The 25,395-nt window shown below is 34.6% G+C and overlaps 2 protein-coding genes across 9 annotated transcripts in view; both read right to left on the bottom strand.

The window, feature by feature from the left end:
- The window catches only part of LOC149537246 (serine/threonine-protein kinase BSK1-like), a 99,525-nt gene extending 78,648 nt beyond the window's left edge, over positions 1-20,877 (bottom strand). For 3 of the 7 annotated variants that reach the window (XM_089807489.1, XM_089807488.1, XM_089807487.1), the window contains exons 1-2: positions 19,954-20,876; positions 4,014-4,172 (exon numbers count right to left, since the gene is read on the bottom strand). In XM_089807489.1, coding sequence (XP_089663615.1) covers positions 4,014-4,172; positions 19,954-20,091 — 297 coding nt within the window. In that variant the 5' untranslated portion in view covers positions 20,092-20,876. Of the gene's footprint in view, positions 1-4,013; positions 4,173-11,970; positions 18,665-19,953 lie in introns of those variants that run through there. The other 4 variants (XM_089807492.1, XM_089807486.1, XM_089807490.1 and 1 more) reach the window with 4 other exon arrangements.
- LOC149537245 (serine/threonine-protein kinase BSK1-like) overlaps positions 1-20,930 on the bottom strand; it is a 380,772-nt gene extending 359,842 nt beyond the window's left edge. The window contains exon 1 of one of the 2 annotated variants that reach the window (XM_089807498.1): positions 20,892-20,930. The gene's annotated coding sequence lies outside the window, so the exon portion shown is untranslated. The remainder of the gene's footprint in view (positions 1-20,891) is intronic. The other variant, XM_089807497.1, reaches the window with a different exon arrangement.
- Positions 20,931-25,395: the final 4,465 nt, after the last annotated feature.

Here is a 25,395-nt window from a genome sequence, read left to right as displayed (position 1 = left end):
TATTTATTGTCAATTTTACACAGGCAAAGGTGATGGGTACACATTTGAAGAAGTTGAAAAATGACATTTTTTTCTTTTCTAATTACATTTTGCCTATGTCCTAGGTAACAGTAATGAGAATGTGAAATTGCAAACATTTATGGATAGAAAATCTATGGAACTTAACATCACTTTCAGCACAGAAGATTTTTCTTTGGGTGCTGAAATTTTTTATTTTGAATATATTTTTATTTACCTTGCTAATATCTAGGGTGAGACCCTAAGATAATGGCTACACCTTAAGAATATTAGGGTAGAGCTGGGGAACTGTGTCATCCATCTAGTGGTACACATTACTCTAAACAGTTTGCAACACTCATCTCATGTTATGTATGTAATCAAACAACTTCATTGGCCTATGGCTACCAGCCTTTGGGTGGATAGGAGACCTCTCCCAAACCCTATCCATAGTCACAGGAGGCAAAAGAGATTGAGTCAGACATAACTGAGATATGACCCATATGAAAATTCTTAAAAGCAGGTTCATCCTTGGAACCAGCCAAATCCTGCAACATAGATTTTGTGTTCATCTTTTGAAATTTTTAGATATAAAATTAATAGAGGAGGTTTCCTCATATAGTTTTCTCAATTTTCAGTCATAGGGTTTCAACTTTCAACCCAATTTTTGCACCAACAGCTAACTGCAACTGGGTTCACAACAGGATTACTGAGATCCATCTTATAACCAGAACTACACGGCAGAAAGATAGAGGGAAATACTATGATATAATCAGCATTGTTCCATCTTTAACCCTCAGGTTGGTTTACTTTGGGTTTTGTTCCCGACCTTGTATTGCCATGGATTCGTGCTGGATCCTCAGGATTCGTGCTTGGATCCTTGAGGATACGAGCAGGATCCTTGGTTCTGCCTATGGATCCATCAGGATCCTTGGGTGACGGATCCTAACGGATCCACAGGCAATATCACGGACCCTGCCCGGATCCTCACGGATCCACGTGCGAATCCGGATCCGGATCAGACCCAAATTCGAATCCAGGGTCTAATTCACGAATCTGGTAACTAAGGCTTTGAGTTGAAAATCGCATATCATATGTAAAAGCATTTGGTTATCATTGAACGAATATATTGGCACTATTTTACATCAGTTATTTGAGTAGATTTGTTGCACAACAATTTCCTTTATTCAGCATTTTACTTTCAGCAATGTATTTAGTTTGCATTTCAAGTGCTTGAGAAAATTTCACAGTTCAGTATTAGTGGTTATTAGTGGCCTATTGGCAAGGGCCATTACAATAATACCCAAGGATAATAATTCTGCATAATAAGATCATTTCAATATAATAAAGATAATTATAACCTAACCCCATTCCCTCTAATCTTACTTTGAGAATGATCCCCATTATTCCAAGATATCTAATTTAAATATATATATTGAACATATATGCATATATACATTCTCTCTTCTATGTATATATGTTTAATCTATTTTTTCAACATAATATTACCACATATAAAATTATATATATATATATGTGTGTGTGTGTGTGTGTGTGTGTGTGTGTATTCCTTTCATAGAAACTAATTTGAAATAATTTGCATACCTCTTTTTACCTTGTATGAAACCCATATACAACATGGTCTTTATGCTTAGACCAAATCCCTTAGAAGGTGATCGTTGCGGAAATGACTTTTCCCTCCTTTATTGCACATTATTAATGTTACAATGTGATCAATCCAAAAGGACCTGCCTAGGATATATACAATTTCAATATTTACTTTTTGAGGCCTATGTTTCATAGAACATTCACTTTTAGAATGAATCTGCTCAATCTATATGGTGGGACCTTCATTACCCATTTAAAAGTTTGATGCCTCTAGCACTTTATAACTATGCACTCATGTCCCTTCTCATATCTCTCTAAAGCAATCTACGAGTGTCAATGTAATGCAATTAGATAATGACGAACAACTAGATATATTTATAAATGATAGTGTGACCAAATTACTGTCGATGTCCGCCTAAGCCTTAGGAAGTCATTACTTCCTCCTCATATGTCTACATGCTTTGGGGTCTGATGACTCCCCATTTTTTAAGTTTGTTGCACTTTAACGTTTTTCGCAATCACCTTATTTGATCTACCTTTGTGGATGTCGCCTTTGTATTCTGTTTTGAGTCTTACCCCTGATTTGTCTAGTGTCAACATTATTTTGTTTGACTCCACCAATCTCCCTTCTTACTACCACAGTTGGTCAGCAACACATTTGAGACCACAGATTAATGTTTCTACCAGTTGCGGTTGGTCTTTGTGGCAATGTTTCTTGCAAAAATGTACATCAACTAATTGTTTATGCATGCACCATCAGCTCATTCCAGTTTCACATATAGTTAATTTTTTTTTCATTCGGTGAGTGTCATCATAAGAACCAAGCTCATTGTCTTTGATGAAGCCTATCACTTATCACGAATGTCTAGTATTGAATTCAGTTTTATTTATTTATTTACTCAATATGGTAAAATGGGAGATACTTCTCTGAAGCCCCACCTTTTTTCGTTAACTGCAGCCTGCCAAGAGCTCTAGCATCAGGTTTGAAGTTTCTATTTCCACATTGATATTTTTAGATATGTCAACAACTATGTCAAACCCTGAGAACTTCTTATCGGGGTTTGACAACCTAGTTTACTCATCAGAATCTGGCAAGAGCTACTGCCTGGCCTGAACTATCTTTAAACATTAGTGACAATTTTTTATTCCTAAAAAAACAACATTGAATACATACATCTGAAGATTCGTGCAAGAGTCTCACACCAAGATCTATGACTCAGACGACCTGATATTTTCAGCATTTTCTGTGCATATTTATGTGTCATCCTTCTAATGTTGGGGACTTTAATCTTTCTTTAATACCACAGATCTTAATGAGATAAAGAGTTCATTCAAAAGGGAAAACAAGTATTAAGATTTCCAGAGGTTCGAATCTGCTTTGATACCATGTTGAGTTTTGTGGATCGATTTCTACAAATGTAATAACATGGCCATTGTAATTGATGTTTTCCAAATGCAGATTTGAGGACTCACAAATATGAGAGGAGACATGTCTCTATAGTTAATCATCATTAGTTAGTATATTAATTATATAAATAACCATATAATATATATATATATATATATATATATATATAAGAATATTTATCTAAAGATGATTTATCATCAATAATGAATCTCACAATCATATCAATTTGACTGAACTACAAACTTAACAGATTGGATACCTAGTGTTCTTCCCTGCACATTAGGATGGTTAGAAACTCACATAGACAAACGTATCACACAAGCAATTGATGGAGAGAGATATTATTTTTCTTTCAAGGATTTTTATTATAAATCATACTAAAGGTGCAGGCAAGTCCAAAACATCATTGACAACTTGACACGTCCATCCAAGTATGGCTGAATTCTACATTTTTTAAACCACCTAAATTCTCAGATTGAGTTCAGATTTTTCAATAGAATTTTACATGATTTCCAAACTTTTTTGGCCTCTTAAATGCATCAATTTTTTCAAACATAGTAACCACAGTCCAAACTCTAATTGTTTGCTTCTTACAAAAGTATTAAAGAATATTTCATGAACCCAAATCATGATGGAACAAATATGCATCCACATTGTATGGTCACATTTTCATTATTCATATTTTATTAATATTGCAAAATTACATTTCAAATTATGTTACTTCAAAACACAATACACAAGGAAGAAAAAGATAATATCATCTATGAGTATAGGAAACTGTTTTCTTCATTTCTTATGTGCAACCCCCAGTTTCAAATATAGCCAACATACCAAAACTTCAAACAGGGGAAATAGGTATACGCATATATTTTTGCATCATGGAAAAAAAAATTGATAACTGATTCAGAATACTACACAGAATGGCATATCTGACACTGATATTAGATATTTACTAAGTTGTAAAGAAAAATTAAATTAAAGCAATAGGAAAAACAATTACCTCACCAACATTATCATCTTCATATTGTGCTTCCATCATTATATCGTGTCTTGTGATGAGATCCATTCTCATACAAGCATTTCCCAACAAAGAAAGAGCATTTTCTTCAGTAGAACTTTTGTTTCCCCTTGATGTCGCCATCCTTAGATGAGAAGGGGCCTGTAGTCACCAATTGGTTTTACACTCAATTTAATATATAAGCGGAAAATGCATTAACTAGCTCCCTTAATAGAAATCATCTATCAAGTTAGAAAAATGTAAAACATAACTAAATTCTCCTCTTTGAACCTAGATTAAGGTGTAGCATTGACGTCAATAGTGTACATCAGAGACACACAATATTGAATTAGAAATAGCATATAGACAAATAACCAAGGAGAAAAGGATAGATAACAAGGTTCAAATTATATGATAGTTGGTCAAACAAATTGTGATAAAAATTCTCAGAAGCATTTACGCCACAAATTCTCTATTCTGTTCTTTAAATATTTGTAGATATATTTCATTATATTTAGTTTTACAATTGCTTTGGTGATGTTTTAAGGCATTAAAATGTACAAAAAATACTCTGATTCATTCTCATTGATTGAATACTAGCTATCAAACCCAAAAAAGGCAAAACAACCAAGTTAGAGCTCATTTAAAGTGTTAAAGATACTTGTTCATTTTTATAGGCTGCCAAGAGTATCATTAGTATGCATTCATTGTAGAGAGTCGGAAATATATCAATCATCTTTACACCCAATATATGAGCCTCAAGTAAAAAATAATAGAAAGCGTACATCTTAAAATATAGTATACACTATTTATAATTAAAATGTTGGGAATTTATAGTGTCCCCTTTCAGGTAAAGTCAAAGATGACCCATTTAGCCTGTTTAATTCTAGTAGGAAACTTCTAGGGAACCAAGGAATAAATTTGTTTAATTAATTAAAAGTTGCCCAATAAAATAATATTTACTAAGAGCTTAAATTTAACAAATTAAATAGTCATTTGAGTGAAATTAGAAGGGAAATTAAGATAGTCACTCTATAAATGTGCTTTAATAAATTATTTTAAGAAAGAAGTTGAAAAGCCCTTCAGAAGGTAAATATAAAAAGAATAATTGGGAGTTTGTTTGGTATGCTTGGTTTATTTCCTCTATTGTGGATCTGGAGCTTTTCGTTGGATCAAAACCCTAAGGGAACTCAGTTTTGGTGGTAAACTATCCTCCTACTTGGTTACAGGTGAAAGCATACAGGTTTCAGGCTTGGAATAAAATATTGGGCAATTCGCTAAGTCTTCCAGGCAAGACAAATTATTAGAGGATTGCATAGATTTACAAGAAAGACAAAATAACAGTTTGGTATGTAATTTCAGTCTTGTGGGGTGGTTGTGAGTGTGACTTTCAAATCCAACCGCCAATCTACCGAAAATTGGGCAATGAGTTATTGCATGATGTTGTGGCAATATAAGTATTTTTACTACCCATCATTTTTGTTCAAAACTAAGAAAAAGAGAACAAAAAGCAGGTCAAGTTATTTGACCTACAGAATCTTAGTCAAGGAGTCAATATTTCTAAGATGTTTAACACATCATATGCAGTTGGAAATTGGCTTTGAAGGTATTCTATCACTTTGTTAGGTAATAAGGGTGATTGTTGTTGGCATGAGAATAACAACCTAATTGGGCAATTAAACTCACATCCCTAGGTGCCTCATCAGTATACAGTTGGGCAATGGTATTTTCTTTGCTAGTAAACTCCTGAAGCCCAATATGAGGGAGAATATAGTGATTTAACATCAAAAAGGAGACAATATGTTGTTATGGTTTATTGACATTTCAAGTAGTGAAAATTAGAACTTAGAGAATTTTATACTATGTCTAAAGTATTTTCCTACTGCTTCAGAGATCAAAAATTCATTTTCATTGCCCTGAACATATACTCTTTAGTAAAGAAAAATCGCCATTCAAATTACATTGTACCTTGGTATCTTGCTCAATGTAAACTGTCATATAAATTTTTACTTCAAATAGTGAGTCCCATGAATACTTTACAAATGTTATAAATGGAAATGTTACCAAAATAAGCATAGCACGCCTCAACCAAGAATTCTTCAAATAACAAGCGTGTTAACTGTTGATCAAATGGCAGTTAATTAATTATTAAGGGAAGTGAAAAAAATTGCATAGCAATTTGGGTCCATGCATTTACAATCAAACCAGAGCAACCTTGCCAGCTTGGAGGGTTGCGAGAAAAGTATGTCTGAAATTGTTTCATGAGTCTAGAGAATACAGAGTTTATCATTTATTGGAGAAGAGAGAGATTCTTACTTCAAATTCTGAATAAGTATAGGTGATAGACATGATGAGCAGAAGCTTAGTACCATGGAGATTTTAAATGGTTTGGCTAGATGATAGCATCAGTTGGTTTAGCTGATGAGTTACAGAAGTCAGGGTAACCATGGAAACAATGACAACAATGATAACAATGGCAATAAAATGAGAATGATTGCAACCATGGAGAGTGGAATAACACAACATACTAGTATATAACTCCAAGATCGCCAACAAAACTACCCCTAAACTTGTAAGGTCTGAATTTTAATAGGCACCATCGAGAGATCAAGTAGGTTAGCAAGAAGATGGTGAAGCTTGAGTAGATTATCCAAGGGAGATCAAACTGCAATATCCCTATCAATTTTGAATTCAACTTCCTGATTACTTGACCTGAGAATTTTGTCAAACACTTTGCACGCAAGGAATATATTGCTGATCTAAATTCTCATTCTTTCTAAATGCCAAACTTCAATTCATAACAATAGATATGGTTGCAAAAATGATGAGCAGAATGTAATGTCCCCCTATTAGGGTAGATTTGGGACAAGTAATTCCTGCAAATAATGGTTAGAATCACAACAACAAAACTAACTATATTATTCTACCCTCTAATTTAATCCCAATCTTAAGCAAGTCTCCAGATCGGGCTCCCTAGCTCATAGCTACCTCGCCGTCTTCCTGGGAGCACACCCCTTAAGATTCTTCTTGGATAGACATCCTCTATCCAAAGCCAATCACATATGCATATGTTGACATAATCAGAATATTCTGGCACATTGACTCTCGGCCATGGCAGACAATGAAGATCTTAATATCTCACATGCTCCATGCTTTGAGTCTCATTATTCTCTATGTTGTTAACCCCATGAGCTAACACAATATTATCCACAAGTATGATTCATTAATATAAATAAAATCATAAACATAATTAAACAAATATAATCCATAAACATACTTTTCTTACCTTCTTTTCTTGGTCCATGTGGCTCTATCCTTAGTCGGCCCTTCAATGAATTATTCCTTCTCGATTATCTCAACTCTATATTTACTTTCTAAAATTCTTCCTTTTCTAATTAAAAGGAAAGGATAAAATATTTTTTTTGTTTCTTTTTTTCCAAGAGTCACAACCTTTCATAATACAAATCCTTTAAAAAGTCACAACACTTCATAACTAAAATTCTTTGGAAAAATCTCAATACTTTACAATCACAATTTTTTTTAAGGGTCACAACTATTCATAATTATGACCCTTTCGAAAGTTTACATCCTTTCAATATCATTGATACCTTTTCAGAAAGTCACTTCCTTAGTGTCCAGTAAAGGGTGCAATTTGTTAACAGTGGCAATTAACAAGAAGACAAGCTTATTAATGAAAATTAGTGATTTCCCAATAGGTGTGACTTCATCTTACATGAAAGGGCTGCGACTCTATTGCATCATGTTTATTAACAAACAAACATTAAGAAAAGCATCAATTCATGCCTAGGGGTCCAATTTGTTCATTTGGAGTTAAGTTCATGAACAGTGATGACCCTTAAGATAATTGCTTCCCTTGGAAGAGGCATGTCTTTTAAGGAAATGAATATTTTGGAAAGCATAAAGGAAGATGGAGTGGGGCGAGAGAAATATTTTTGGAGCCTTTGTGAATGTATGACTTGTCAACAAGACAAGTCAAAGAATACTTTCCAAGAAAGCTTATTGTCGTCATTATCCATCCCTGAGTAGAAGTCGGAAAGCATATCCATGGATTTCATTGTTGGCCTTCCTAGAGTGCATGGTAGAGATGGCATCTAGGTAGTAATTGACAAATTGACCAAACATGCACATTTCTTTGCCATATCATCTAGGAACAAGTTACCTCACATTGCAAAGTTGTTCTTCATAGAGGTGTGTTGACTTCATGGGGTACCAAATAACATTGTAAATTATCAAGATAACAGGTTTCTCAATGTCTTCCACCAAGAGCTATTTAGGATGGCTGGCATAGAGCTGACCCTAAGCAGTAATTACCATACACAAACAGTTGGTCAAACGAAGATTGCTAACAAATGGGTGGAAGGGTATTTACCCAATTATGTTGTGGGGTAGTAGAAGGCCTAGATTAGGTTATTGCATTCAATTGAGCAATGCTGTAATACCACCTATCATTGGTTGATTGGGATGACTCATTTTTGAGCTTGTATGGATATGATGCTACATCTACATAGAATTGGAATTTGGAGACAACATAACTCCCAAGGCCTAGGATTGGATTAAGGAGAGTCGGGACATCCTTAAGTCACTTAAGAATAATCTTCAAAGTGCACAGAATCAATAGAAGTTTTTTTGTGGATTAACACAAAGCTAATTTTATTTTTGAGGTGGACGATTCAGTCTTCTTGTGCCTAATCCCTGTAGACAGTGTTGTTGAGAAGATAAAACCTCATCTTTAGAGTTGCCTAAAAAATTCACACAGTATTCTAGATTGTTATCTCAAAAAAGCACTTGGGCTTCATAGCACTTTATCACTTGAACTTTCACCACTAAATAAGGGCATATTGCTTTTGATTCCTTATGGTATTATGATGTCAGAACGAGGAAATATGCAAGCTAGTGCTCCAAGATGGTAGCAAGTACTTTATAACTAAGCGAAAACAAACTTGAAGGTTGATAGATTCTAGTAACATCAAGTTTTTGTCAACCATTACTAACAAATCTTTATAGTTGAAGATCCATCTATTGAGTAGGAACAAACCCTTCAGCAATTTTTGATTGTGGTCCCTTCTTAGATCTCCAAATCTTATCACGTTGTTCATGATTAACAAGAAATTTTTAAAATTCTTATTCACAAATTTATAACATGCATATTTATCACTCTTTATGTTGGGCCAGTTCCAAGGGTTCTTTAAGACTTTATTTGGGCTGCTTCTACACATGAAAAGGAATTTCATAGAGATGTCTAGGATTTTTGTTGTCTCCCTTGTGAGCCTACCAGCGTGCATTTAATGGAAACTCATCAGCAAGTGTGATATTTGTGTACTAAGTGGATTATTAGAGCTCATAAAGGAGATGAAACTGAATTATATCACTTTATGTGGTTTCTCATAAAGACAAACTCGAAAAGGGCTTGGAATTCAATCTATCCTCGTTGAAATGTCATCTTTTTGAATTGGAATTACTGATAAGCAATAATAATAAAATAAAATTATAAGAGAATAAATGTCCCACAAACATGGAATACAATAGGAATAGCAAAAAATCATTTGAAAGGAGATGTGGGAGGAGTAAACAAGAATGGAGCATAGGAATTATGGAGGGATTAATGGGAGCATAGGAGGGGGAAGAAAATAAGTAATTATTTCAAAGGGCAAAGGGTTGTATTATGAAAGGTCGTCTATCTCAAAGAGCGAAAATGATGAAGGATCGTGTCCCTTTCAGAAAGTGTTAACACTGAAAGGGTGTAACTATTGCAAAGGAAAGACATGATGAAGAGATGTGACTCATCCTCGCACTAGATGATATAAAGAAGATAAAGTTTTATTTGAGGATGAAATCCAAGGGAAAATGATTTGGGGAATAACATTTTTTTTTCCAAAGGCAACAATGAATTGTGGTGTCTCAATCATCATAAAAGGTGTAGACATTTCACCAATACAGCAAACAAGACAATTTATTCCAAGTGTTCAAGGATCACTAATAAATCCATCAAAAGAAATCCTTCATTTATCCATCAATCATTAATCCATCATGAAATCAAGCAAACTATCATCAAATCCACATCAATCATCCCTTCATATTGGAATCAAGAAATCAAGCATCTTTCTATCAAATTGGCGTTCATTCAATCATCTTTGCCAATATATCAAACAACACTCCTTACATTATCACTGGTCAATCATCTTATCAGCAATCACTTAATCATCACTCACCAATAACTCAAATTATACAATCAAAGGAATTCACTCAATCAATCAAACATTCATACAAATATCAACCAATAGGCATAAATCAAATGACCAAGTATAATTTGAATAGAACTCAGAAAATAGTACAATAATCTAAAATATTAAAGAAAGTGATTGGTATGCAATATTATAGTATTAACTATAAAAACAATCATGTAAGGGCTAGTAAGGAGACCCGGTTGGGTGGGCAAAGATGGATTCCCTATCTAAGTAGGCCACCCCATGTTTGATGGACAAGAACTCCTGCCACTTGTCGAACAAGGGGTGTTATAAAATGCCCTTGGGCTTAGCTACAGTAAATGTTCTACAAACCCTATAATGGTCGGTTGTTGGAAGTAAAACTAAAGACTGGAAACAATCATTTATGGCTTAGAACTGAGACATGATTGGCAGGACAAAGACAAGTTCTCTGTCTACATAGGCCACCCATGTTGTGTGGGCAAGAGTGTTTAGCAAAGCATGGTAAGTTGTCATTGATAACAACTAATATTCTTTTTCATGGTCATTTTGGAGTTGAAAAGGATTTACTGGAAGTTTTACACTTGCAAAAAAAATTAGTCTACTGGAAGCAGTGTTCAGGCAGTCAGAAAGACCAATTAAATATGAGCAGATTTAGTTACAGCATGAGATTGTGGGGCATGGTGGTACACATGATTACGTCTAATATGATCATCGCAAGGTTTGAAGTGGTTGCATTATGGAGATATTCATTTCTGAGTATTGGGCTGACAGTTCTGTGAAGAACAGGGCGGTTGGCAATGATTTACCAGTATGATGTATTGGTTGGAGAATTAATTTCCATAAATGATATATTTTGGTTCAGCCAACATCAGAGTTATTTACTCTTGATTGGCTATCATAACTTTATTGTTTTGGTCAAAGATTCTACACATTTCATTCTAGAAGCCGAAAGGAATTATGTTTTTGGTTAGGAGATCATATATTGGATCAAGTTTTAATTGCATAGGAGATATGTGATATATGGTTAACAATTATGTTGCATGGATGCAAATTGTATAGTCACAGATTGTGTTTGATGCAGAGACTACCAAAGCTTCATCAGAACTATTCTCAAGGGTAAACGAAAATTCTACTAAACAAATTGCTCTTTATCTACTGTGTGAGGCTTGCATGAGAATCTGTCTCACTACAGCACACAAATATAATGGTGGCTGTTCAATATGAGGATAACAATGTTGATGAAGTAAAAAGTTTATACAATTGTTTCAATTTAGGCCTTTACATTAGCTATCATATTTAATTGCACTTCATAATTGAGTAAACATCTAATCAAGCATTATAGACATCGCTTCATATAGTGTGCTAATCAATTATATCAATATGTATTGATATTATTTCTCACAATGCAAAAATATTCACACATAAGTATACCCCTATTTCAATTTTTGGTATGGTGTTATCTATATTCAGAACTTGAGGATTGTATGAGGTTGGCCGAAGAAATGAATTAAAAAATGTCTATATACAAAGTGATGAGCACATGCTTATGCTAAAGGTGTGGTAAATCAGTATAAGGCAATCTTTTACTCTTCCAAATTGATAATCACAATAATCATCAATCATGCAACATCAGCAACTAAGAGCACAAGATTTATGTGGAAATGCTTTCCTGAGAAAACCATGGCAAAATATTGTTAATACATACTCCTCTTACAAACATTGTAGGCACCAACCTATTGGAGACAGCAGTCCATACAAAACTTTGTAGAAACTAACTCACTGGATACACCAATCCCCACCATTGAGCACCAACCCAGCAAGAGAGGCCAATCTCTTCTATTGAGAGGCACCGACTGGTAACACAAGAGAATCATACACTTTGCCAGTAGTTGCTCAACGTGGGTACTGAACGAAACTGGATTCCTCTGAGTGCGCTGAGAGTTCTCTAGAACTACTTGAGATGGTGTTGTTTGTAGAATTGCCATAAAATTAGTAAACTAGCATGGTTAAGATTACAACATTTCGAAAGCTGTCAGTCATCCAACAGGGGAAATGGCTGCTATTTCTGGATGTTGCGACTGGATAGGGGCATGTGTAAAGATTTACCTACAGCAGAGAGGTAATTCTGACTTGTTTTCAGGAGCGGAGGCTAAATATAGCTTATGGCGTGAGAATTATTTAGGAAAAGAATTATTATCATATGAGCGGATTCTTCTTCGTAGCACAGGAGAAGGAGTTTTTCTAAGTATGGGAAATGTCATATTAGTGCCAATAGTATTCGCGTTACCTTCCGCCCTTGTGTGGATTTAGGTGACATCTTTGTGCTTCCATTTTCTCATTCTGGTTAAGTGATGTAGCCCTTTTGATAGCGACATAGGATCTTTATCTTATGCAATATCAACAAGACTTAAGTAAGATAGTCAGGGGACTCAAGAAGATGATGACCTTCCGGCGCGTCAATTGCATCATGGAAGACGTCGTACATTTCTTCAGATGCACCATTGCTCGTGCAAGTCATAATGCCCAGGTGCTATACACAATGCTGAGGGATTTGTTGTGAAATAATTTCAATTTTACTACTCCTATTTAGTTTTGTTCTCATAGAACGCTTGATCTTTGTGAACTAATCAGTATATTTAAATAGATGATATGTGGATTTTTAAAAAATAGTCATCTTGTATTTGTATGCTCTGTACGAAAATCCATTCCTACTATATGCCAAAACATCCCCTCACCTCGTACAAACTTAGTCCATCGTACACTCTACATGGCTGTATTGTACGGGTCCCATCGTACGTCAACACTCCCCCACACAGTAAGGTCTTCCTTACTCTAACTCTGTACACCCTCTTAGCAATCCCTTACATCGACTCTATTTCATAGTCATCGCTCTATATAGTTTTATAAATCAATTTTATGTATTGATATTCTTTTCCTCAATGCAGAAAAAACATGTACGCAAATATACTGTTGTTTCAATTTTTGATATGGTGTTAGGTATATTTGAAACATGGGGTCGCATTGCATGAGGTTGCACATAAGGAGTGAATACAAAACAGTTATCTGTATACAAAGAGATGATCTTATTATATTTGTCCTCGATTCTTTATTTTTAGTAACATAAAGTGAAATTTGGTTCATAATATTAATACACTGAACAGTGAAACTCTAACCATACAATGTGGATGCAATTTGTTCCATCACGATTCAGGTTCAAAAGAAACACTACCATGTACAGTTTGGAACTTGGTGACTATGTTAGAATTTTTTTGATACATTCTGGAGGCCAAGAAAATTTGGAAGTCCTGTAATATTTTTTAGGATCTGAGAAGTCTGGCCTGAATCAAATAAATCTAGCTTGTTCAAAATGTCTAAATTTAAGCTATATCTGGCAGGATGTGACAAAACTTCTTTGGACATACGTTCATCTTTAGTATGACTTAAAGTAAAGACATTTGAAACTTTCTATCAATTGCCATGTCATACATCCAATCAGAATTCCATGAAAAAAGGGAAGCTTGTGAAAAAAACTTGAATTGCATAATTTATCTGCATAACAAATCCCAATTTTTATTGAAAAGAAAACAGCATGTATATTTCAAATGGTACTAGTAGCAAAACACATACATAAATTGGCCTGAATTCAGAAAGATGTAGAGATTTGTGAACATGGAGGTGGGATATAAGTAGGTGCTTTCAAACATACGCGGAATAATGGGCTTCAATTGGAGCCAATTATGACAGTCAACCTTGCATTTTTTATCAGTAAAATCAATCAGTTGATTTCTTTGGAGAAGTAAGAGCCATGAAGCACTTCTTAGGCATCAAAAGTTGGAAAGCTGGAGAGAGATTGAATATTTGTGGCCTCTGTGAGTTGCCAGATATAGACATGCAAGAGTTTCATAAACACTAGGCTTGCTTTGTCTAAGAAGTAGCAATTTTATGAATATTGAAAGTAGCCCTTCTGATAGCGACATAGGATCTTTATCTTATGCAATATCAACAAGACTTAAGTAAGATAGTCAGGGGACTCAACAAGTTGATGACCTTCCGGCACATCTTTGACAAATTCTTTGTCAAATTCAGATCAGTATAATATTTAAAACCTATTTATATATAATCAGATCAGTATAATATTTAAAACTCTTCGTCAAATTCAGATCAGTATAATATTTAAAACCTATTTATATATAATCAGATCAACCCTTGTCATATCAGCATTTATCTTGCATTAGTTTGTTCAGAACAATCTTCATAAACAACATTCCTGCCAAAGTTAAATCAGATATTGCAGTTGTTTGTTCAATCCATTTTTCAGATCGATATCTACTATATAAGCGGTTATCTTGCACAGAGCATTTGGATATAAGGATAATATAATCAATATTTGTTGATCAAGGACAATTTCTATAATATAGCAATTATACAATCATTGATTTGAGAACTATACCAGAATTATTTTTTACATCAAGATAGCAGACAATTGCATTGATCAATCTTTCCTTGTCAAATTCATTAGAAAGGGATTTTGATACTATACAAATTAGCAAGTCACATTACATAAACTCATTTGTGGCAAATTAAAGAGTTGTGTGTATGTTATAGATAGAAAGAAGTCTGTTGCAATTTGCATTATAAGAATTTGTCCAGATCCTAAGAAATCATATAAGGGACATTACAATGGTATTAGAGCAAGCTATATCGCCAACTTCTGAAGGTTATGAATCATAAAGAAACTAAGTGCTATTACAGAAAGAAATCCACCAAACTACAGAAGATAAGATAACATTCAAGTCCTCCTCAAAGAAGAGCAAACAAGAAGAAACTGGTATGGGCAGACATGGAAAAATTAACAACTGCGTGAATCAAACAGTGGCAGAGCAAAGAATCAGTCAAGAAAGAATGGCTTGACTGTTGGACTTACTAACAAAATCCATGTTAAGCAACAACAATAATAACAACTGTAATGGCAACAAAGGAGGCCATGAAGGAAATGGAGATCAATCCAACAGTAATCATACTCCAACTAGACATATGCATTCAACAAATTCGATACTGATGATACTAACATTCCCACCTGAGTGGAACATGAAGAAAGCAATGAACCCACATTGGTAGATCTACAAGATCAATTTCAACAGGATTGGATAGATAAGGATTACAACACAATATGCCTATAAGGATGAAGCACTTGCCCAAAGAGCATAGAGATCATTACTTTGACCTATGGAGTAAAATTGGAAAGCAAGAACGCTTGAATGTACAAGAGAGGAATGATTATGATTCAAATATTGCATCAAGAGTTTCACACACGCACAGACTCATCTAACCAATAATCAGTCATTTAAGGCCTTGAAGGTCGTTGCACCAAGGGGAGATAGCGTAAAGAGTTTGACAGTTGCAAGTCACGAAACCTTGGAAAAAGATAAATCAATAGATAATCATCAAGCATTACAAGAAGCAGTTGATTCTTCACATGTTTCTTCTATCAAAATAAATTGAGTACATACATTCATGAAGATTATCAGATTGCTGTTACTCCATCTTAAGGATCATGTATTGAGGATAACTAATGATTTTATAAGTCAAAATGGCATTCATAATTACCCTTTTCATCCTCATAAGTACATGGCATCCACTAACAAGTTGGTGGCTGTGGATGAGAAGAGTATCATTTCTAATGATAGTGAATAAGAAGTCATTGTGTGTCCAATTTGCTCACCTTGAGGAAGATAAATAATGAAATGTCACAGAAAGATGAGATAACAAACATAGTAAGCAAAGATAGATCAACAGCTAGATGTCATGAGATGCCAGATCAACATAAGCAAGAAATGGATAAGTTGATAGATGCTCATGAAACCTTACAGATAGAAAATCAAGGTGTAGTAACTGGACACTTCAAAAAAAAAAGAGGTCAAAGAAGGAAATGATGAGATTAAGGGATCAAAAACATAGCGAAGCACCATGACTCAAACTATTGTCTGCAGAAATCAGATAATAAAATTTGGAAAAAAGATAGGTTTGGAAACAAGGATAACTTTCAGCTTGTTAATAATCCCGTGTTTGACATTGAAGCTAATGTGACCTATGATAATCTGTTTCTCAAATCAAATAAAGAAGCTATTATGGAGTCATATGATAAGCTTGAAAACGAACATAAAACTTGGGACCTTAGCAAGAGTGTTTAGCAAAGCATGGTAAGTTGTCATTGATAACAACTAATATTCTTTTTCATGGTCATTTTGGAGTTGAGAGGATTTACTGGAAGTTTTACACTTGCAAAAAAAATTAGTCTACTGGAAGCAGTGTTCAGGCAGTCAGAAAGACCAATTAAATATGAGCAGATTTAGTTATAGCATGAGATTGTGGGGCATGGTGGTACACATGCTTACATCTAATACGATCATTGCAAGGTTTGAAGTGGTTGCATTATGGAGATATTCATTTCTGAGTATTGGGCTGACAGTTCTGTGAAGAACAGGGCGGTTGGCAATGATTTACCAGTATGATGTATTGGTTGGAGAATTAATTTCCATAAATGATATATTTTGGTTCAGCCAACATCAGAGTTATTTACTCTTGATTGGCTATCATCACTTTATTGTTTTGGTCAAAGATTCTACACATTTCATTCTAGAAGCCGAAAGGAATTATGTTTTTGGTTAGGAGATCATATATTGGATCAAGTTTTAATTGCATAGGAGATATGTGATATATGGTTAACAATTATGTTGCATGGATGCAAATTGTATAGTCACAGATTGTGTTTGATGCAGAGACTACCAAAGCTTCATCAGAACTATTCTCAAGGGGAAACGAAAATTCTACTAAACAAATTGCTCTTTATCTACTGTGTGAGGCTTGCATGAGAATCCGTCTCACTACAGCACACAAATATAATGGTGGCAGTTCAATATGAGGATAACAATGTTGATGAAGCAAAAAGTTTATAAAATTGTTTCAATTTAGGCCTTTACATTAGCTATCATATTTAATTGCACTTCATAATTGAGTAAACATCTAATCAAGCATTATAGACATCGCTTCATATAGTGTACTAATCAATTATATCAATATGTATTGATATTATTTCTCACAATGCAAAAATATTCACACATAAGTATAACCCTATTTCAGTTTTTGGTATGGTGTTAGCTATATTCAAAACTTGAGGATTGTATGAGGTTTGCGTAAGAAATGAATTAAAAAATGTCTATATACAAAGTGATGAGCACATGCTTATACTAAAGGTGTGGTAAATCAGTATAAGGCAATCTTTTACTCTTCCAAATTGATAATCACAATAATCATCAATCATGCAACATCAGCAACTAAGAACGCAAGATTTATGTGGAAATGCTTTCCTGAGAAAACCATGGCAAAATATTGTTAATAAAGACTCCTCTTACAAACATTGTAGGCACCAACCTATTGGAGACAGCAGTCCATACAAAACTTTGTAGAAACTACAAAACTTTGTAGAAACTAACTCACTGGATACACCAATCCCCACCATTGAGCACCAACCCAGCAAGAGAGGCCAATCTCTTCTATTGAGAGGCACCAACTGGTAACACAAGAGAATCATACTCATCATGAAAACAAATCTCCTTCAACTCTACCTCAAATCTCCTATAAATCACCTTTAAAATCAGAATTAAATCACTTGAAAGATCTGCTATAAATGTACCTTTTATCTCCTTGAAAGGTCTGCTATAAATCTGCTCAAATCTCCTTGAAAGTTCTGCTAGAAATCTGCCTTCAACTTCTTTAAAAAGTTTGCCACATATATACCTTAAATCACTTGAAAGGTCTCCTATAAATTTGCTCATAATCTACTGTAATTCTGCTCATAATTCTGATGCAATTTTGCTTATATATCTGATGTAATTCCGAGGAGAAAACTAAATCAATTAGTGAGTAAAATTTAAAAACACACCTTCCACTATCTTGAATGGAAATAATGATCTTAGATTGCTTGAAAATTTGAAACAACTTATTTCCATCTCTAGATCACTACAGCAGCTCTTTTATACACTCAACTATGCTCTTTTGCCTATGGTAGATTTTTAACTTATAAATACTACGGTTCAAAAAATTAAACTTGAACGCTTCTAAATTGCCTCAATGGACATTTACATGTGATAAGTTAGGATACCCAAAGTCTCTAGAAACCAATTAGGAAAGTAAGTAGAAGAGTTCTCGGTCTTTTTCAGCCATTGTTGTCACATGACAAAACTAACACCTATATTTCAAAACCAATCCAATTATTCAAAATCGCCTACTTTCAATATTCATAAAATTGCTACTTCTTAGACAAAGCAAGCCTAGTGTTTATGAAACTCTTGCATGTCTATATCTGGCAACTCACAGAGGCCACAAATATTCAATCTCTCTCTAGCTTTCCATCTTTTGATGCCTAAGAACTGCTTCATGGCTCTTACTTCTCCAAAGAAATCAACTGATTGATTTTACTGATAAAAAATGCAAGGTTGACTGTCATAATTGGCTCCAATTGAAGCCCATTATTCCGCATATGTTGGAAAGCACCTACTTATATCCCACCTCCATGTTCACAAATCTCTACATCTTTCTGAATTCAGGCCCATTTATGTATGTGTTTTGCTACTAGTACCATTTGAAATATACATGCTGTTTGCTTTTCAATACAAATTGGGATTTGTTATGCAGATAAATTATGCAATTCAAGTTTTTTTCACAAGCTTCCCTTTTTTCATGGAATTCTGATTGGATGTATGACATGGCAATTGATAGAAAGTTTCAAATGTCTTTACTTTAAGTCATACTAAAGATGAACGTATGTCCAAAGAAGTTTTGTCACATCCTGCCAAATATAGCTCAAATTTAGACATTTTGAACAAGCTAGATTTGTCTGATTCAATCCAGACTTCTCAAATCCTAAAAAAAATTACAGGACTTCCAAATTTTCTTGGCCTCCAGAATGTATCAAAAAAATTCTAACATAGTCACCAAGTTCCAAACTGTACATGGTAAGGTTTCTCCTAAACCTGAATCGTGATGGAACAAATTGCATCCACATTGTATGGTTAGAGTTTCACTGTTCAGTGTATTAATATTATGAACCAAATTTCACTTTATGTTACTAAAAATAAAGAATCGAGGACAAATATAATAAGATCATCTCTTTGTATACAAATAACTGTTTTGTATTCACTCCTTATGTGCAACCTCATGCAATGCGACCCCATGTTTCAAATATACCTAACACCATATCAAAAATTGAAACAACAGTATATTTGCGTACATGTTTTTTTTGCATTGAGGAAAAGAATATCAATACATAAAATTGATTTATAAAACTATATAGAGCGATGACTATGAAATAGAGTCGATGTAAGGGATTGCTAAGAGGGCGTACAGAGTTAGAGTAAGGAAGACCTTACTGTGTGGGGGAGTGTTGACGTATGATGGGGCCCGTACAATACAGCCATGTAGAGTGTACGATGGACTAAGTTTGTACGGGGTGAGGGGATGTTTTGGCATATAGTAGAAATGGATTTTCGTACAGAGCATACAAATACAAGATGACTATTTTTTAAAAATCCACATATCATCTATTTAAATATACTGATTAGTTCACAAAGATCAAGCGTTCTATGAGAACAAAACTAAATAGGAGTAGTAAAATTGAAATTATTTCACAACAAATCTCTCAGCATTGTGTACAGCACCTGGGCATTATGACTTGCACGAGCAATGGTGCATCTGAAAAAATGTACGATGGCTTCCATGATGCAATTGACGTGCCGGAAGGTCATCATCTTCTTGAGCCCCCTGACTATCTTACTTAAGTCTTGTTGATATTGCATAAGATAAAGATCCTATGTCGCTATCAGAAGGGCTACATCACTTAACCAGAATGAGAAAATGGAAGCACAAAGATGTCACCCAAATCCACACAAGGGCGGAAGGTTACGCGAATACTATTAGCACTAATATGACATTTCTCATGCTTAGAAAAACTCCTCCTCCTGTGCTACGAAGAAGAATCCGCTCATATGATAATAATTCTTTTCTTAAATAATTCTCACACCATAAACTATATTTAGCCTCCGCTCCTGAAAACAAGTAAGAATTACCTCTCTGCTATAGATAAATCCTTACACATGCCCCTATCCAGTCGCAACATGCAGAAATCTGCTCCACACACAATGTTGATACTTTCCAAACTAATCGTCACCGAACAGCTAAACAGGGGCTCGATCCCGAGACCTCCGCGCGACCGAAAATTTTTCCCTCCGCTAAACCCTAGAACCTTTCCCCTTGCAGAAATCTGCTCCAGGCGAGGTTTATTTTCCGGGAAGTCGCCGAAATAGCGGAGTCGCTGCTAAATTTAGCCCTCGAAACCCCGCCTCGTCCGCAATTTGAAACATCAAAAAATAGCCTTTATGTGAGCCGACTGGGTTGAGGAACAGTGGCGGAAAGCACTCGGAATTGAAGTATAAAGAATGTAATTTAATGATGATTCCTTCGCTATAATCGATTGCATGGAATCTTCTTCTGGTGAGGTGTGGCACGCGTTTGAGGTGTACGTATGTTGTATTTTTTAATGATTTTGTGAAGATAGTTGTTATGAGTGATGACTGTCGACGTGTTTCCAATGAGTTACGTTTTGACATTGGCTTCTCAACTATGCATTATCGGGTGCATTCTTTGTGTCCATGTATTTAGATTATTTGAGTGTTTCAGCATTAAATTTTATTGTTGATTAATTAAATTAAAAAAACATATTTTTTGTTTTCTCTTTGTTTTCTACATTAAAATAATTATTACGAAAAAATCATTCTTCCTTTCTTATTGATTAAACATATTTAGTTTCTTTTATACTTATTTATTCTTTAATTCTTAATTTTTTTTAATTCAATTGTGGTTAAATTATTAATAATAATAATAATTTAAATTAGACTAATAATTTTCAATGTTCCATCTTATTTTTTACTTTGTAAGATGATCTTATAAATTTTCGTCTAAAAATTTAAAATTTAGTTTTAAAAAAATTATATTATTTTATATTAAGCATAATTTTATTTATTAAAGAATTTAACTATATTTTGCTCCACTTTTGTAATAATATTTACTTTTTCCAATATTTATTAATATAAAAAATATTGTTTGTATAATATATCAACTACTTTTAAAGTACATATTATTTAAATATTTCAATATTGATAAATTAAACAATTATTTTTGCTTTTTTATTTAATTGTTCTTTAAATTAATAAATTTTCTATGTATTTTTCAAGCTTCTTATCCCTAATTCACAAATGGAGATGGAAGTTTGTTATTTTTCCTCCTATTAAAATGGAGATGATAAATATTGAAAATAGATATAGAAGTGGACATATGCTTATTTTAATACTTAATGAATTGAAATGTACAAAAAAAAAAAATATTAAATATAAGATTTTAAGTATAGAAATTTTCACACTCAAATTATAGGTCCCAAACTACTACCCAAATTGATTTGAGGCTATGTGAAGCTATACCCACATCTATGTTGCTACATCTATAGAAAATGGTAATATTTGACATTCTAATATTATAGTATTCTTGTTTCATTCTATAGATTGACATTTGTTGTATTTAAAAAGGTTCATTCTATAGATTCACACACAATAGCAAAAAAGAACAAGGCAATTTCAATTATGTCAAGTAACATTTTCAACACTTTTATAATTGAAATTAGTTCTCAATTTACACCATTTAATCATATGCACTTCCTCTTATCAATTTGCATCATTTTCCTTTTACTCACGCTAGCCATGCATCTGACTCAAACTATGTTTGTATTTACATACAAAGAATATATTTAGACAATTGTACAACTCAAACCAACTCTTGAATTAGGATGTTGTGCATTAAATAGAACACTAAAGTTGTACAATTTTTGAACATCCAAAGGTGCCTCCTACAACCTTAACCTCAAGTCCTCCTTGCACTCATGTGATCCCATGGCTATAAATTTCCATGGGAAACTATACCATGCCAGATGATTTCTTCTTCATAGATTTGGTTGATACTGATATCATTTTGGGCATTTAGTGGTTGGAAACTCTTGACCAGTACACCTAAAATTTCAAAAGGATGGACTTTTCATTCGAGACGAAGGGCAAGAAGGTGTTGCTAAGAGAAATGTCAAACAAAGGATCGAGGGAAGTCATAATCAGGAAGATGGAGGCAATTTTTAAACAAGATTTGGTCCCAAATGCTACAAGTAAAAACAAGATAGTCAACATTTCACTATATTCCTTGGATAATTGGCAGGCCCATCTATTGGTCGAGTATTCCAAGAATACACCCTCGACAAGTTTCCTGATGGGTATTCAAGCATGGCTTGTAGGTAGTCTTTAGGTATGTGTTTTGGGATTATTTCTTTGTAGTAAAAATTCTAGTCAGGATTCTCTATTGTTCATCATTTTGGAAGTGAAAGATCTTCCCTACTTAGCTTTTAAGTTTTGGTGGGATTCAACCCTCGCCCTATTCCATTGCCTGTGACACTTCGCTTAGATCTGGTAGATCTGGGCACCATCTTTTGGCATATATTGAAGGGTTTATTAATGTTCAAGTTTCTATCATTGTTTCTAATCTACTCATATTTTGTATGTACGTGTTTGCATTCATTGTTATATCGTGTGGCATTCAGACATTTCTGTGTGGCTCCCTCTTTGCTCGTATGATCTTCACTCTCCCACACATCTTCTGCCACACCTGTACCTTCCTTGTTTCCTCCCTCCATTCACTATATGATTTTCAGTACAACCCACCTGACCATCACGCCATATGCCATCATTCCATCTACCCATATGTACGACAACATTGAACTTAGCATGCAACCATCTTCCCACAAAAACTGTATGACCTATTTAGGCCCTCCCTCGTATGTTCCTCCTATCAGTCACCCACCGTACGGCCACACCCCATTCAGTATCCTTCTCCCCTCATCATACACCAGTCCACCTTTCCATACGACCCCTTTTGTGCCATCGTATGGCATACTCTCTCCCCCTTGCCATACTGTACAGACTATTTCGTACGGCATTCCATCTATCCATATGTTGGCTATTTCCATATGCACGCCATTACAACACCCTTGTACTAGTCTCCAAATCATGTACGGAGTCCACCTAGTTGCCAAAATTGTTTGGAAAGAGATTTTTTGATTCGTGTACAGGAATGGGACATTACAATGTTCAGTGGTCATATTCTGTTGTATACTACTCAATTATTAGAGATCTTATGAGATGTTGTATTTATTCATGATGTATATTCTTTTAGCTTTTCATACCCTATGACTTGTAGAGAGGATTATTATGCATTTGGGTTATGCTATGTGGCATCTTATGTAATTGTATATTATTTCATTTGATTCATACTTATGGTTATTGTATGATGTGGATTTTTCTATGTGTCATATTTAATCTTAATAAAACTTATATATGTGATTCAACATCATGGAACCCTTAAGAGATGTAATTGTTAATGAATGACTTTGTATGTATGTGAGTTATTGCTTCTAGTATATTATCTCTTGTTGTTTTAATACTTTAATATTTTTTTTAAAAATGTTTGGCAAACTTAGTGACATATTAGGTTAATTTTTTTGGGTTCCCTGGTGGGGCATTACATCTAGTATCTGAGCCCAAGTTTCTACATTAGGAGCTCTAGGTATATTGGAATGCCACTAGATGACAACTAGCTAACTTAAACAAAACTTAAGCAACTATATGTATCTATTACAACTTGAGCATATTGAACTTCAGACTTGAATACTTAAACATAGAAAAAGGTAAACTAGATTAACTCTTGATTTGGATTTTAGAACATATTTTCTTATGATTGTGCTTTAAATTAGTATACTTTTGTTTACTTTGTGAGCATTTTTATTGTTCTTGCTCGGGTGTTGTAGGAGGATGGTGTCTAAGACTAGATCATCTATTAGAGGTTGTAGTACAAGTCGAGGCAGAGGTGGAAATAATAGCCCTCCTCCAACTCATAGAGAGACTCATGTTCAAGAGGAGATAGGGAAGAGAGCCATAGAGAAGAGCATGTTGACTCAAAGGAGGCTAATATGAGGCAGATGATGAGGAATATCCTAGAGCACCTATCCTCTCCAAAGGGTGTTGATCAGGAGGAAACACATCATGCTAGGAATGAGAAGAGATGGAGATCTAAGAGTCCTTAGGGAGATCTCCATGGTGATAGATAGAAGTTGGCTAAGGCTACTCATATGAGAGACCTACAACGGGCCAAGATCAAACCCTTCACTAGGCAAGTTACTAGTTACGATGCATAGTAGTGGTTGATTGCATTGGACAGATGTTTTGCGATGCACGACTTTGACTCCAATGTCAAAGCAAGGTATGTCATCAAACATTTGAAAGTCTTTGTGGCCACATGGTGGAACATTGAAGAAAATAAGCTAGGCATGGATATGAAAATTGCTACCTGTGAGTTGTTTCTTGAAAACTTTTATGATCACTTCCTACTAGAGTGGCACCAGTAGAGGGCAGATGAATTTCATAATCTGAGACAATTTACCATGATCGTGGTGGAGTACTAGCAAAAGTTCTATGAGCTCATGCCTTATGAAAGAATCAATGATAGTTCACCACTGATGGTACAAAACTTCATTCAGGGTCTGAATAATCATTTCATTGGAGGTGTGAATTTTTTCTAGCCTAAAACCCTTAAGAATGCAGTTCATCAGTCTATTATTGTAGAGAAAAATGTCATTTCAAGACGTGGTGGTGTTTTGGGTGCCCCTATTAGTGGGCATGCACCATTTGGATCCAAGGGCACACAAAGCTAGGGAATAAGTAGTAATAGGAAATCCCTTTCTTCTAGGGGCAATTAATAGTAGCAACAGGGAGGATCTAATCCTCCAGCATGGAGTGGTGGTGGTGGTTCACACTCTATGGATTCTCATTACTCTGCACACAATAGGCACAATCAGTACGACCAACTAGCACAAAGTACTCATTCTTTTGCTAGTGGGGGTAGCTTTCAACAGTCAAAGACACCTAGGGTAAAGGGGAGTCTTGTTGGAGCATGTTTTTCATGCAAATAATATGGGCATAAGTCATCCCATTGTCCCTAATAGAAAACACAATTCT

The sequence above is a fragment of the Cupressus sempervirens genome, chromosome 10 (genome assembly GCF_028749045.1).
Source record: "Cupressus sempervirens isolate cs-2001-9-10 chromosome 10, ASM2874904v1, whole genome shotgun sequence".
Classification (NCBI taxonomy): domain Eukaryota; kingdom Viridiplantae; phylum Streptophyta; class Pinopsida; order Cupressales; family Cupressaceae; genus Cupressus; species Cupressus sempervirens.
The sequence above is the reverse complement of the archived record's forward strand: the minus strand, read 5'-3'. Positions and strand labels throughout refer to the sequence as shown.